A 16,527-nucleotide genomic window follows, 5' to 3' on the forward strand; every position below is an offset into this window, starting at 1 on the left:
TCGCTTATTCTATCCACCAAGCTTTATCCCAATTCCTCCACTCTAACCGTTTTCCGAGATTTCCGATTTCCCCCACCAACTCCCCCCAGTGTCAACAGATCTGTTCGGGATTTGACATAAGAGTTCTGAGACATGAATTCCTTCTAAATATCAAACTTCATTAAGATCTGGTCACCCGTTCTTAAGTTAAAAATACCTCAATTTTTCTAATTTTTCCAAATTAACACCCCTCAGCTAATCCAAAGAGAACGGATCCGTTCCAATTATGTCAATCACGTATCTAGAACGTGTCTATCTAGAAGCTTATTCTTCCTATCAAGTTTCATCCCAATCTCTCCACTCTAAGCGTTTTACAAGATTTATGTTTCCCTCCTCCAACCCCTTATGTCCCCTAATCCAATTCGAGTCGAAGATGGAGCAACTGAGACATAAGATCCTTCTATATATCAAGTTTCATTAAGATCCGATCACCTATTCGTAAGATAAAAATACCCCAATTATCACGTTTTCCAAGAATTCCGGTTTCCCCCTCCAACTCCCCCCAATACTACAGGATCTGGTCAAAATTTAACATAAGAGCTTTAAATCACAAGGTCCTTCTAAATATCAAATTTCATAAAGATCTGATCACCGTTCATAAGTTACAAATACCTCATTTTTCCGAATTACCCTCCCCCCAACTCCACCAAAGAGAGCGGATCCGGTCCGGTTATGTCAGTCACGTATCTTAGACTTTTTTTTATTCTTACCATCCAGTTTCATCCTGATCTCTCCGCTTTAATTATTTTCTAAGATTTCCACCCCCCCAACTGTCCCCATCCCAATGACGCTGGATCCGGTTGAGATTTAAAATAAGAAATCTGAGTTACGAGGTCCTTCTAAATATGAAGTTTAATGAAGATCCGATCACTCTTTCGTAAGTTAGAAATACGTCATTTTTTTCTAATTTTTCAGAATTAACCCTCCCCCTTCCAATTCCCCCACATAGAGCGGATCCGTTCCAATTATGTCAATCACGTATCTGAGACTTCTGCTTATTTTTCCCACCAAGTTTCATCCCGAGCCCTCCACTCTAACCGTTTTCCGTGATTTTAGGTCCCCCTCCAAACTTCCCCCAATGTCACCAGATCCGGTAGGGATTTAAAATAAGAACTTTGAGACACGATGTCCTTCTAAACATCAAATTTCATTGAGATCCAATCACACGTTAAAAATATCTCATTTTTCAGAATTGACCCTCCCCCCTACTACCCAAAGAGAGCAGATCCGTTCCGGTTATTTCAATCATGTATCTAGGACTTGTGCCTATTTTTACCACCAAGTTTCATCCCGATCCCTCCACTCTAAGTATTTTCCAAGATTTTAGGTTTCCCCCTCCCAACTCCCCCCCCCAATGTAACCAGATCCGGTCGGGATTTAAAATAAGAGCTCTGAGACACGATATCCTTCCAAACATCAAATTTCATTAAGATCTGATCAACCGTTTCTAAGTTAAAAATACTTCATTTTTTCTATTTTGTCCGAATTAACCGGCCCCCACTCCCCCCCCCACATCGTAAAATCGAGAAAACGACTATTTTTAATTTAATCTGGTTTAGTCCCCTGATACGCCTGACAAATTTAGTTGTCCTAGCTTACCTGGAAGTGCCTAAAGTAGCAAAACCGGGGCCGACAGACAGACAGACCGACAGAATTTGCGATTGCTATATGTCGCTTGGTTAATACCAAGTGCCATAATAAGTAAACACAAAAAGAACTCAGTTTGGCGTCCTCTCAGAGGCTGCACCCAAGGACAGATATCCCCATTACTATCCCTATATACACCACTGCATGGAGGTGGAGATTAGAAACAGTAAAGCTTTAAAGAAAGAGAGAATAAGCAAACAAGTGGAAATACTATCTTCTTTTCAGTCATATTCTTCGGTCCCTGTTTACTTTTTATAAGATTTTCCCTTTATATTATCCTTGGCAACGAGTCTGTAGAATGAGGGGCATAAAACAAAAGAAGCTTAAAGTATGCTCTTTTATGAAAACCAGAGAAAAAAACATTGTGTCCCCTTATCCACCGCAAAATTCGCTTTGCAAAATGCAATATAAAAGTACTCTACGTAGAAAGATACGTATAAAATTAATCACCATTTTGATTAAACCTACTAACAGTATAATGAAAAATACTCACTTGGCCTAAGGCTTCAGGCACCTGCTTCATAGCGTCGCACGATTGTTTTCAGAGCTAAAATTATTGATGGGCTGAGTTACCGACATGGTCAGGGATATTATGTTTTAATTATACCCCTTGAGAGGATTCTTTAGGTATGTAAAGTCACTTATTTAATTGCATCGGCAATTTTCGAGCAATAATTTTTTGATTGATCTTGGCTTTCCACAAAAATTGTATTTTTCAAAGTTTATTTTCTTTGCATCCTCACTGTTTGAATTTAGAAAATAAAAGACTACTTGTTAATGTCAAAACAACCACCTATATCATTATGAACAAAACACCTCCATTGCATGGGTGCGATTGTTCATTATAAATTACCTTTTTTGCAATGTACAACTGCAAAGCAAATTCGGTGCACCAGATATCAAATTTGCATATATGTTTTATGGGGCTATTTGGCGCGTGCTGTTTACAAAGATTTGCGTGTGCATTTTGAAGCAATAAACATTCCTATATAATTATGCAAGTTGTTTTTCTTTTAATTTCAGGTAAGCCATGTCCGAACAGACGATGCGTTGGAAGACTAGAAATTGTAGCTTGTCGTGGGCACAGTGGCTACCCTGTTACACATTTTTGGAGGCACACGGAAAGTGCAATATTTTTTCAGGTATTTTTTCGGTACTTATTTATTGCACAAAAGACACTCGAGAAGTTTGCTCTATAATATCTGACAAAAACTGGTTCAGCTATCTGTATTCGGGGACAATTAGCTTAGGCTGAGTGGAAGAAATACGTTGTAGATATATCTTAATTAAATATTCAATATATAGAGTTGGTATTTTGGTTTGGTTAGTGCGTTCTGGGCAGCTTGCTTTCCATAATTGTCCGGTGTAGTACCCATAATTTTGTTAATAAAGTTTTTTGGTATATGTCATTAGAATTAACCCAAGTTCACTTCTCGAGTGTGTTCTGTATGGTTTGTAAGTGTCCGTATTTATGTGCCAAGGACAGTGACATGGGAGTTGATTAACTTGGTTAAGTTGAAACATACACAATCAAATATATTTTAAGAAATTATGAAAAATCAGGAATTTGATCTTTATTAAAAAAAAAGCTGCACTTACAGTTATGTAGCTTTGATAGCAAATTAAAAACAAAAATGCTGATGTGAAATCAGCAAAAAAGAGCTAAAGGATATAGCATCAAATAGTGGGGCCGTATCTAGGATTTTTTTTTTTTGGGGGGGGGGGGGTACAAAAAACTTGAAAACACTTTTGAAAAATCAGATTAATTTTCATTACGTTTTTACGAATCGAACTAGTATTAGGAGGGGGGTTCGAACCCCCTTACTCCCCTGGATATGACCGTGCCAAATAGCTTAAAATGTTGTAGCTTTATTTTGAAGATGTAGCTGTCTTAATTAACAGTTTCGTTTTTCAAAACTGGCTAAATGTGACACTGCCCTAAAAGCTTCACAATTTTGAAACAACTAAAAGAAATATCTTAGCAAATCGCTGTTTTCATACATGAGTAGTATGAAGTCAAGCCAACCTTAGAAAATGTCTGGACCTTAGAAATTGAAGTGATGTTTTTTGTCTTTTTTTCGGCATGTATGAGTTATATGCCGAACATTGATTTGATGCCGAGCAACAAAATTCCTTAAAGAAACCAATGTTTCAGTGCCTATGCGTAAATGTGTTTGGTCTACATTTCGGCCAAAGGACGGGCCTGCACAGCTCTGTTGGCCTCAGGCGTCTCGCTGTTGTAATCAGTTGTCAATTGTGGCAGTAGTTATTAATAATACGGAAAAAAATAAACAAACGACAAAAAAATTCTACTTTAAAGCTCGTCGCAGAAGCTTAAGTAGGTGTTCCAGCACTCTTGGTCAATTTTTTCGTCATTCCCTAAAACGTCAGTGGTTTTAATATGTGGCAAATATGTGTAAGGCACCCTAATAAATACAGCACTAATGTAAAAACAGTGGCAGTTCCAAAAAATTAGGAAGAGGTGTGGCTGCCCTCCGCATTTTACTCTTTCCTTTTACTCGAAAGAATTGTATAAAAGCAAGGAAGATTCCATAAAATTAAACGACAACCATATCACGGGGAGGGGGTGATCACAAACTAGACCAATTGCTTTGCAGGAGCATAATTTTCGATAGTGGACACAGGGATACCATACTCTCAGAATTCTAGAGCATATTTTTCATTTTGCATTCGGTTGTTTCCACTCGAATTGGGAAAATTGGACAAACTTTGTTCTCCCCCCCCAAGGATTTTGGTGAAATTACGGTCCTGCTTACCACTCCATACAGAAAATTAACTTATATCTCTTGTAAAATATTATTCTGTCCCGAAAGATACCTACCCAAATGTACTTATCTGATTTTACCTAGTCCAGGTTTAACCATATCTACTTTGATTCTCTAGTCCAAGGGAGTACATGATCATCCAAAACCAGAAGCAAAAATCACAGCTGCAGAACAAAAGCGACTGAAAGGATTTTCAAGACTTGGATTGAAACGCCGACGACTTAAAGAAGAAGCAGAAGAGATGAAGAAAGAAATTATTCCGCCACCAAACAAAATCTTTATTGTAAGTTGGAGCTCCTATTTCGGCATAAAGCACTTCTTGGTGAACTTCACTGAAAACATTTAAGGATTTTGCTACTTCTTAAAAAAGCGATTCTGCAGCGATCCTGCGGCTATAACTTGCACCAAAATCACAATATATTATTAAATTTAATAGTCTCAAATTTATCCATTGACGTAGCCAGAATTTTGATAATACATAAACTTTTTGGAGATGGACCTAATCTTACTAAAAAAAATAGGAGATTTTTCCAACAATTTTGGACTAATATTCGGAGTATTTTCAATGTAAAAACCAAGTATAATAAATTTCAAAAATTTAATTCTATTGATAGGGCTGAATTACGGCTATGGAATACTAATAAAAATATTTCTTAAAGTCGTACGAGACAGAAAATCAAGGAGAGCAGCTTTCATCTGCAGTAGCTCATTGCTGACAATTTTAGTAAAAAGCCAAGCACCAGCACTGAAATTTATGATTGTTTAATGTGTGTTTATTGTTTATAATGTACGGGGTAAAGTTTTAAATTTACAAAGAAGTATGTTTGTTAAACAGTTACTGTTCTCCCTACCGCTTGAATGATACTTACTTAAATAACACCCCTTCTTGCCCCCCCCCCCAGAAAACAGAGTATGGGTAACTTATAAGAGTGTATTGAATATGGGTAACTTATAAGAGTGTATAGTATGGGTAACATAAATTAAAAAAATTATCCTTATTCTTACACATAAAAATACCAAGTGTTGCCAAACGCTAGATGGTATTGAGGATCTTTTTGTTGACACTAGCATAACATCAGTTCCCACTCTTAAGGTACCCATAGCCTACTCTTTGCTTAAGAAGCAAAAACTGTAGTCTATACTTTTTCTATGAGGAATTTAAAATAGTTTTTATTCAGAAAATGATGACAACATTTGTTGACAACATTGAAGACAACTTCGTCACTTTCATCACGCCCAAAGGTATGACAAGTTGAATATTGACCACATTAAAGATAATTCGTCACTGTCATCACGCCTGGAGGTCGTAACTCACAATTTCACGCTTCCGAGGCAATTGCTAAAAACTATTTACTAAGCTGTTCTCAATGCGATGATCAAAAGGGTAATATAGATCAGGAGGATCAAAGTGTGATTGAACACGGTGATTTTGTCATGGAAAAAAGCTTGTCAAACGGTTTTTGCTAATTTTATCAGAAATGTAATAATAGCACTTACAATCTATGGCATGACATCATAACTTTATACAGCACAAATAATATTTTTTATATAGTTTTTCAAAGTCCAAAACTTTAACATAACTTATCTTATAGGTTGATCAATAATTTTTTTTTTATGTTAACTATTCCCTTCTTTTTTGCTATATTTATTTCTCTAATCTACACAGAACATTGTGTGGACAGCAATATGGAATATTTGACATATTTTTAGGCAGAAAAGACCACCATAGTTGCAGATTTTATTCAATTTAACATATTCCGAAACCGAGAGAAAAGTTAGATACTTTTTCGTCTAAAAAAAATTCCGATGGGAGATCTATGTCCATTTTGTGATAAAGAAAGGAAATTTTTGAAATACAGATGTTTCTAAAGGTTGCAGTGCAACAAGTTTCTAAAGATTGCAGCGCAACAAATTTCTTAAGGTTGCAGCGCCTATTCCTAAATGGAAAAAATTATTTTATTCAAAGCTTTCACCTGAAAAATAATAAAAAAGAAGCCAAAAACAATGGATTGTCTTATCAAACGATTTCGTTAATTTAAAAAATAGCAAATGTTCAAAAATAGTGATTTTAAATAACTTGCAGGCAAGATCGTTACTGGTGGGGGGGGGGGTAATTTAAGACGTCTGACCCCCACCAATGTTTGTCCAACTCACAAAACTGTAACAAAAATGAAGAAAAACAATGTTGTGATGCGTTTTGTAAAGTATTTTTGTGTAGCCCCTCCCCCAAAAAAAATTTTAATCCCCAACTCCCTCCCCTCAAAAAAATTTTGGAAACGGCCCTGCTTACAGATGAGATAAAAAGCTAAAGAAGCTATTTTTTACACCCTGTATACCTAGGAATATTTTCGGATAAAAAAAATGATATATTATCTTAATCAATTTCATCACGTGATAAGCGTTATACAATATATGAATATATCTCCCCTGTTTTTGCACTTGCTAGGGGTCCACCCGATGCTGTTTCAGATTTTGAAATTTATAAATTTACACAGTTTTATGCAGTGAAAGAATAACAAGGTTTAATTGCTAATAAATACTGAAAATTACAATTTTTTACAATAAATCGAGCTGCATTATTAATAAACTAAAACTATCGTTTTTAAAATGCAAAATTATTGATAGAGCACAAAATTTTCTACTTTCGAGTTTTACTAAAAGTCAACACCCAATTTCTGATGAAGAATATTATTGGAATTTTTATTAATTATTATTTATTATTAATTTAGAATTTTATTTATTTCTAATTAATAATTCATTAAAATTTATTATTTATTACTAATTACTATTAGTATTTACTAATATTACTAATTACTATTTATCTAAGTAGAATTTAGTAACGCTACAGGTATTACAAACAAAATACTAATAGCTCAAACGTAATAGTTTAGTACGGATAACTTTTCAAGGTTCTAAGAGAGAAGGCCAATACCAATGATAACTATCTCAAACATATCTCCATTGAAGATATATTAATTTCTTACTCTCTCTCATAAAGAAGGGAATAAGTGGCATATATGTTCAAATCCAATTCTTTCCCCCACTAAAAAAAAACCCTCAAGACAATTATCCCAGATAGCCTTATTGTTTTTTACGTGTTTTGAGTTATCATAGCGGGGTAGTTAAAGGCTAAAGTATAAAATTTGATAATATGAAATTAGGGGTAGCCGTAGAAGATATAACCCATTATGGAAGCGCACAGAGATAAGAGGCCGGGACTAAAAAGTACGAGTAGTTACATCCCGGGGACTTGGTCTGGTACCGCTATCTGTAGTACATGATACCTTTCCGCCCCTTGCGTTCGAGGACGCATCAGCTAGGCGTATATCAGAAGGGTTTTTCGCATGAAGTAGCTTTAAGAATCATTTTTTCATTTTTTTTCTGTTGTTTAAATAACATGGATTCAAACTCCAAGTCAGAACCAAGAAACTTTAAAATGAAAATATCTTATTTAATAGTATATTTTATACTATATAATGTGCGGGTATTTTCGTATATAGGTAGAATATCTTTGGATCTCTTCTTTTCTTCATTCTTTTTACTCGCTTATTTTCTCTTTGGCTGCTCAGTTTTACAGGTAAGGACGATTTTCATTTGAGTTTGTCTGTGGTGGAGACCGCTAAGAGGATTAGATTTCCTCCGAGAAGAAATTTCTCGGGAACCGGGGGGGGGGGGGGGAGTTTAACAGGCAAGGTCAACCGAAACTCAAGAAAACGTTTAGTATTTATATCCAGACTGATTAGAAAGTCTATTTTAAACCAAAGTACATTAAAATTAAAGGCAGTTAATATAAATTAATTTAAAAAGTACTTTACTACTACAACTGCGATTAACAGCTCTCCGCAGTACCAAGACGCTTGACGCCAACGCAGCTGTATTTAATAGATTTTAAGGTTAATATAAAATATTCAAAAATCTCAGATGTGGCTTTCCACAAAGTTATGTTTGTGGTGAATTTAAAGAGTTTTCAGACATGTAAATAGCACACTTTATGGGTATCGTGAAACCTTAAAATCGACGTTATTAAATAAGTACCGCTAAAAGTAGCGTATCCTGCAAATATCAAATTTACATAAAAAGGACTTTAAACTATTCTTCATCATCATCATCAAAATGACATGAGTCACAATGGTTACGGTCCGCTATTTCTATATTGGAAAACTCTCTATGGATTCAGATTTGATTAAATTCAAGTAACGATGAATTTTCAATTTTCCAGAGTCAAGCAAGCTGTGATCCTATTTCTAGATGGCAACCCGAACATACTTGGACACCAGAAGTCTCTCTAGTCGACTCCATCAATACTTCCAAAGTTGAATATCCATATTTCCAGCAGGAATATATAGAACCAGTACCTGAGACACAATACACTGTGTCTTACCCCATAGTTGAACAGCCTTGGACCACTGAAACCTATGCAGGGGTTGACAATGTTTTCGAAAACTGCTATGAACCTATGCCTTATCAAAATGTTTATAATGGTGAATGCCTAGATTATTATAATTTAGAGACTTATCCACAAAGTCAAGTATTCAATGATGAACCAGTGTATGACTATAGATGTGATATTATGGGAAGTGATATGAGTACTGAAAGTGGTGGCTATTTTTGGGATAACAGTTGCTTAAATCAGTTTCCCGTTCCATTTCAAGATGCAGAACCTTTTAACTTTCTAGGTCAATTATCTTAATTAGCGTAAAGCCCAGTCTCAAACAAAATTCCTCATTTTGAAACGTTATTCTTCTTCTTCTTATCACCTCTTACTTTCGCTACTAACGCCAAGGCCATACTCATGATTTTTTTTTTTTGGGGGGGGGGGGCTGGAAAAGATTTTTTGGGGGGTATGCAAAAACCTTAAGAAATGCATAAAAATTAGTTTATATCCATTTTTGTTACATTTTTACGAGTCAGATAAACATTCTTTTTTTGGGGGGGGGGGGGTCAAACAAAAGGAAAGATTCGGTTTCCTTTCCGATGCGACAGACTCGTTTGATTAACAGACTTATTTGCAATGACAAGAATTTTTAAATGAACCAGTGCATGACTATAAATGTCATACAGGAAGTAAAATGATCTGAAAAGAGGTAACATTTTTTTTAAACACTTTTGTTTAGCTTTGTCTCTTTCAGGGAGACTGTACGGCCCACAGTCCCTATTAGAAGGAAAAGATTAGAGAAAAATGAGAATTTAACTGTTTCCAAATTTATTAACATTTGAGAAGTTTATGGCCAAACTACGGATATTATAATCTAAAAAAGCTATTAAGGTGTCTCGAAAATTGGCTTTTGCACAAAGTGCCTTCTTTTTATTAATAATTTCATTTTTGTACTCGGAACGCCATGTCTTTTAATAAACTTGTGACATTGAAGTTTCGGTTTTAGGCGATCACAGCCAATATCTGAGATATAAAACATAGCAGAAAATAAAATGAAAAACAGCATAATAGAAAATGGAAATTTTAATAGCAGAAAAGAATCGGAAAAGGAAGCAGTTCATTTGTCAACAGACTCGTATATTTCATAGACTTATTCAGAATGTCAAGAATTCAATAATGGCCAGCGCATTACTATAAATATCATGATTATACTCGTCTAAAAGTCTATTAGCTGCCCGGATTGTGGTAAAATATGTATTAATTTCACGGGTATATTGCCACTATTTATTTTTAGGGCTATTTTAGAAAGGAATTTCCCCCGAATATTCGTTCATTTCTATCACCAGTGACCTCTAGTAACAGGAACTCTAAAAAACAAGATTTGATAACAATTACTTTTAAACCAAATAAAGCTAACTCTGTAATATGGGGTGTAACTTGGCTTACCCCTCGAGCGAAGGTAACAAAAATAAACACATTTTGTTTCCTGTTGACGTTTGTTTACCTACGAAAGTTCATTGTGGAGTTTTCTAAGAGCCGAATTTTATTTAAGAGAAATTTCATCGAAAATGCTGGCATAATTTAATGCCGGGGCGAGGTTTGCCTCTTTTTCAAACAACAATCTGCTTTTACATGATGAATGCTATACCTGTAAACAGGTTTATTCTTTGAGATTTGAATATTTATCCCCGTGTATAGAATATTTACCGCCTTCATTTTCTCGTATTATAAGCCAATAAAAATCAATAAATTTTAATTGAATAAATTTGACGAAACAACATGACTTTTTAACAAAAAGACGGTTTACTGCGCCATCTAGTGGAAATAGTTTGGCAACCACTTCCGGTCGAAATACTCCTTAACAAGACAAAGATACTTAACAAGAAGATACTGAATTAAATAAACACAATCTGGCTCAGATTTACCAAAACGCCCACTAGGCCCAGGTCTAGGGGTGCACAGTATCAGGGGACGCAATAAATTATCACTGAATTAATTTTTTCTTAGCAAAAACTGGAATAATGTGTTTTATCGCCAAAATGCCAGATATACTCCGCCACGCCCTGCCTATTCATAGAAGAGTGGCTTTAGAACATTACAGGAGTTCCGTGAGCACTTTTAAACTGTCAGATATCTCCCAAGAATGGCATCTGACAGTTCGGTATCATTTATGTCTTTCGATACTTTTGGCTCATCAGTTGCGTTATGCTCATTACTTCAAATATCCCCAAATTTTTGGGGATTTCCCTGAAAATCTCGCAAAAACGGGGCGACAAAGCGCTTGGGCCTAGAAACCTCAAAGCTTTTAAACCCGACCTTGAAAATAAGTAAGTTTTTTTTCAACTAAGAGTGAGGAGTAACATTAAACTTAAAATGAACCGAAATTATTCCATATATGAGGGAGGGGGCTGCCCCTTCCTCAATCCTTGCTCTTCACGCTAAAGTTTGTAGTGCTTTAAAGGAAAGTGGTTATTCTAATTAAAGGAACCTTGGGTTTAGAAGTCGTTTTTAAAGAATTGGGACAAAAGTCAAACTTCAGAGTAAAGAGCGAGGCATTGAGAAGGGGGCAACCTTCCTTTTTGATTCGGAATAACTACTGTTCGTTTTAAGTTTGCTCCGTATTTTCAGTTGAAAAACTTTTTTTATATTAATTTCTCTTTTTTTTAATTTAATTTCTGATCATTTTTCAAACAATGCTGCGAAACCCACGACTCATCCATGGAAAGTTCTCCCCACGAAAAGTTAAATGATTGAAATTTTCTCCGACGTAAGCCCTCCACCCCTGGACCATTTCATCCTCGCAGAAAATTCCCTACGGACAACTATACCTGAAAAATTGTCTTCAGCCTACTTTCATTAAAAAAAAACCCTTGTTTTTCATTTGATTCCTCATCGTTTTCGAAATAATGCCGAAAATTCCCCGTCCGTGGAAAATTTTCCCAGAAATCCCCCTCAATGGAAAGTTTCACCGTGGGGAATTTCTCCCGCTGAAATTACCCCATGAAAAAATCTCCCAGGCAATTCCAACAGCGCTGAAAGTTTCTTTCGGAATATCTCTACATGTAAAATGGAGTCGCCAAAGACAATGAAAGCACAAATATAATAGTTTAATTGGATCAAATTCTTTTATTTGACTGTGAAAACAGTAACAAAATCTCTGGTATTTCGGTCACATATACAATGACTGTCTTTGTCGTCTTGTATATGTGAACGAAATACCCGGAGATTTTTTTTTTTTTCGCTGAGAAATAAGAGGATTTCTCCATATTGAACTATTATTTGTTCGTCATGGAAAGACAGTGTAGTCTTTGACAATATGTAAGAGAGAAAGTGATTTCGCATGAAAATACTGGCAATTTCCGCTCGTTCCAAATTTCCACGTGAAAGTTCATCCCCGGTAACTTTTCTGCTCTTGGAAAATTCTCCAGTGGAAAATCTCACCCCCCACCCCCCAAAAAAAGTGTCTGTATACTTCCCATTAACAAATGTCATATGTAAACAATGGGCAAAGTTCATAACTTAGCCCTTTCCTTAAGGACTAAGCAGGGGGAAATGTCATCCCCAGAGATATAATAATTAGAAATTTCAACTATACTGAGCAAAATTTGGTCCGACAACTTTTGGGGAAAAGGGGGCATAGGAGAGGCACAAGTTACCCTCCAATCTTTTTGGTTACTCAAAAAGCGCACTAGAACTTTTAAAAACCGTTCGAACGAACACTCTCCCGATCTTCTAGGGCCATTGGTTCAACACGATTACCCCTGCCCCACCCCCTAGTCCAAAAAATTAATGATATATAAGAAAGGTAAACACACATCCGTGATGTTCCTTCTGACAAAAAAAAAACAACAAAAAAAACATTTTGCAGATCAGACGCTGAATCTGATTCTGCAATTTTCGTTAAGATTCCTTGACTTTTTAGGGGTGTTTCCTCCCTTTATCAAAAACCAGGCACATTTTCATCAGGTTCGTAGCTTTTAATGGGTAATCTTAAACTTATTAAATTACCCTATTACCCCATATTTGGTATCAGCATAAAAATCCAATCCTTTTGATGCATCTATTGTCATCAAAATCCGTTTTTAGAGTTTCGGTTATTTTGGGCCAAGTCGCTCCTCACAGCTCGTTACAAAAAATTGTTTGAAACAATGAATTCATTCATTTCTAGTTGAAGACACACCTTTGAATATCCTTCAGATAAGAATCAACACAGATGGGGTGGAATTACAGATTTCAAGATGGGGTTCCAATTGCATGTTTAGGGCGTTACGAGTTTTAGGGGAGGCAGGGGTGAGATTTTAGAATTCTAAAAAAAACAGACTAAAAGCGGAGACACAATTAAGATTTTAACACGCTTCGTTAATTATGAATATTTAAGGGAGTTAAAGACAATTAGGGAAGATAATTAAAATAATTATGTAAGTTATTTTATTTGTAATTGACCCCAGGAGCCAATGGCCCGTTGAAGGGGGGGGTAAGGGGGCAGTTGCCCCTCTAATAACTTGGAGAAAATTGTAATTTATTGAGTAGATTTAAAACTGTTTTAAGTAGCTTTAGCATTTTAAAACTTGTTTTGAGTGTCAAATTTGCTCTTTACTTAGAGCAGATAATTTTTTTTTTGACTAATCCATGCTCTTTTTTGACATAAGGAAAACGAGAAAAATAGGGGTCCACTAACAATTTATAATATGTTCCACATAAATATTTTTTCAAATATACGGCCTTTGAAAACTTATCACCGAGTAAAAATGTGAGCCTAGTTAATGGTAAAATTGAAAAATGTTCTATGCTTCCTGTTTTGCCACATTTGCTCAGGTCAACTTTTTTCCAAGATATTTAAAGTTTTTTTACATCCTAAAATCTATCAGTTTTAGATTAGATTATCTTGTTTCAAAACTTTCTAAAGAGGAAATTAACACACCCTCCACGTCTGCAAATAGGACAGAAATGGAATTTCTGAAGAATAAGAAGGTAAATATGCAGTGAATTCAATTTTCTAAATGAAAAAAAATGAGATTTAGTACTTGTTATAATTTTATTCGTACTAAATCTAGATAGGTCAAATCGGTTGTAGTTTGGTCATGGAATTTGGTAGAGCAACCTTCGCTTCAGGAATCATTTAATCGTTTTAAATTTATTCCGAGTATTTAATTGAAACTTCGATTCTCTTATTTATCTTTAAATATCTAATAAGCACTGATAACATCGTATTGGTTACGTTTCAGAATCACATAAAACTATAAATGTAGAACTACCTCTATGTATAGTACCATGCTGACTTCTTGCTTTTTTGTTTTTTCTAAATATTTCTTCTAATCAGCATCAAAAAGAAAATTGACATAAATGTTCTAAGAATTATGACTGAAATTAGTCGCATTTCACCAACACCAGCGCTGCTTGTGGGACATTTATCTCTGCATCTGCATGCTGTACGAAATGTCTACTGAGGAATAGAATAAATTCAATTAAAAAAAAAAAAGAATATCTTTCTCACAATGAAGAAATTTTGTATACAAGTATAATCGATACCAACCCATTCTCTTTTTCTATTGTTCAGTTTTATCGTAAAGCACTAGGAGACCAAGCTTTGCTTGGGAAGTGAATTATACACAACGATATTCAGTGTGACCCCCTCCAGGGAAAGCTATTCAAACTCTAGGAGTCACTTTTTCCTTTCTGCCGCAATGATGGCAAGAATTGCTCAGATTTTCTTGATTTTCGCGGCCAAACAATGCCCAACAGATAAGTTAATGTTTGTAACTTTATTTTTCAAATAATTTGAAATTTGGAATGCGGTCGCTATTTAAATGTGGAGAATATGTCACAATATAATACACAACTTGTGGTAATACTTCGATGTATCCTGTATCTTTGCTTAAATAGTGCTATTATAGTTTTTAATGTGCTGCCTATAATTTTTGTTTTGGCTTTATATTGCCTGCTGATATAAATGGTATTTAGTAATATAAATTGGAAACTCACAAAAAATTAATTTAATAAAAAAATTTTAACAAATATTTCAATGTTTCCGTGATGTCTCAGGGGCGACTGGGGTATTAAGTAAAGATATTCGTTTCTTAGATTAAATACACAAATTCATTCTCAAAGTACTGTGAAAGAGAAAACACACACTTGGAAATGTGTACTATGTTCACTAAGCCTCAAACTTAAACTTAAAGTTAGAGAGTGGAAGTCTGAGGGGAAGCAGTTAAAGATTTGTTATTAATTAATAATTCTTATTAATTAATAAACAAAGAACTGAATCCCTTGTATTAAAATTATTTGGCTGATATATTGTTTAATGAAGCGTTGCTTAGGGGCATAAATACTTTAATATGTGATTTATTACTATCTTTAGCAGTTAAGTGCTAATTATTTCTAATGACAGTTTATTTATAGCATAGGCAATAAACATACAGAAGGTACAGTAGACTCTCGCTAACTCGAAATTCACGGGACCACGATTTTTTTCAAGTTACGTATAGTTCGACTTATGCATAGTCCATAGAGGTCGTTTTACATAAAATTTGACATGTAAAGGTAACGTGTTATAGAAGTAAGCCAAATGAAAATTTGAGTTACACAGGTACAAAATTGCTAAATTTACTCATTAAAGCCACTACAAGAATGATAATAACTTTTTTAGTGGATAATAGACTTGATATATCAAGACATGACTTTCAAATGTCAATACAGATTTAATTTGCTAGGGAACAGAGTCCTGAACATTAACAGAATGTGGTAAAAAAATTGGTTAAACAAAATTACTACATATCAAAGTTTATAGGTTACAACCTGCATGCCAGGATTTCGAAAAAAAAGAGGTCAATTAGAAAAACTTCGAAATACAGAGGTGAACTTTGACTTGTGGAGATAAAGTGAAAATTTAATGACGACTCATTTGCTGAATTTCGTATTATCAAACAGTTCGTGGTAACGAACTGTAGTAAGGAGCGACCCGCTCAATAGTAACCAAAACTCTAAAAAATGGAATGTTGATACCAATACCTACATCAAAAGAATCGCATTTTAATGCTGATTTTAAATATATAAGTTTCATCAAGTTTAGTCTTACCCATCAAAAGTTACGAGCCTGAGAAAATTTGCGTTATTTTAGAAAATAGGGGGAAACGCCCCCTAGAAGTCATAGAATCTTAACGAAAATCAGACCATCTGAGTCAGCGTATCAGAGAACCCTACTGTAGAAGTTTCAAGCTCCTATCTACAAAAATGTGGAATTTTGCATTTTTTGCCAGAAGGCAGATCACGGATGCGTGTTTGTTTTTTGTTTTTTTTTTCTTTTTCCCAGGGGTGATCGTATCGACCCAGTTGTCCTAGAATGTTGCAAGAGGGCTCATTCTAACGGAAATGAAAATTTCTAGTGCCCTTTTTAAGTGACCAAAAAAATTGGAGGGCACCTAAGCCCCCTCCCACGCTAATTATTTTACCAAAGTTAACGGATCAAAATTCTGAGATAGCCATTTTATTCAGAGTAGTCAAAAAACCTTATAACTATGTCTTTGGGGACGACTTACTCCCCCACAGTCCCCATGGGAGGGGCAACAAGTTACAAACTTTGACCAATGCTTATATATAGTAATGGTTATTGGGAAGTGTACAGGCGTTTTCAGGAGGATTTTTTTGGTTGGGGGAGGGGTTGAGAAGAGGGGGATATGCTGG

General features: G+C 35.1%; 1 protein-coding gene across 1 annotated transcript in view; it reads left to right on the top strand.

Annotated features, from left to right (window-relative positions):
• The window catches only part of LOC136034912 (transcription factor glial cells missing-like), a 29,547-nt gene extending 19,713 nt beyond the window's left edge, over positions 1-9,834 (top strand). The window contains exons 3-5 of the mRNA XM_065716416.1: positions 2,710-2,828; positions 4,591-4,755; positions 8,692-9,834. Of these exons, the coding sequence (XP_065572488.1) occupies positions 2,710-2,828; positions 4,591-4,755; positions 8,692-9,162 (755 nt within the window). The 3' untranslated portion in view covers positions 9,163-9,834. The remainder of the gene's footprint in view (positions 1-2,709; positions 2,829-4,590; positions 4,756-8,691) is intronic.
• The last annotated feature ends 6,693 nt before the right edge of the window (positions 9,835-16,527 follow it).

The sequence above is a fragment of the Artemia franciscana genome, chromosome 13 (assembly GCF_032884065.1).
Source record: "Artemia franciscana chromosome 13, ASM3288406v1, whole genome shotgun sequence".
NCBI lineage: Eukaryota > Metazoa > Arthropoda > Branchiopoda > Anostraca > Artemiidae > Artemia > Artemia franciscana.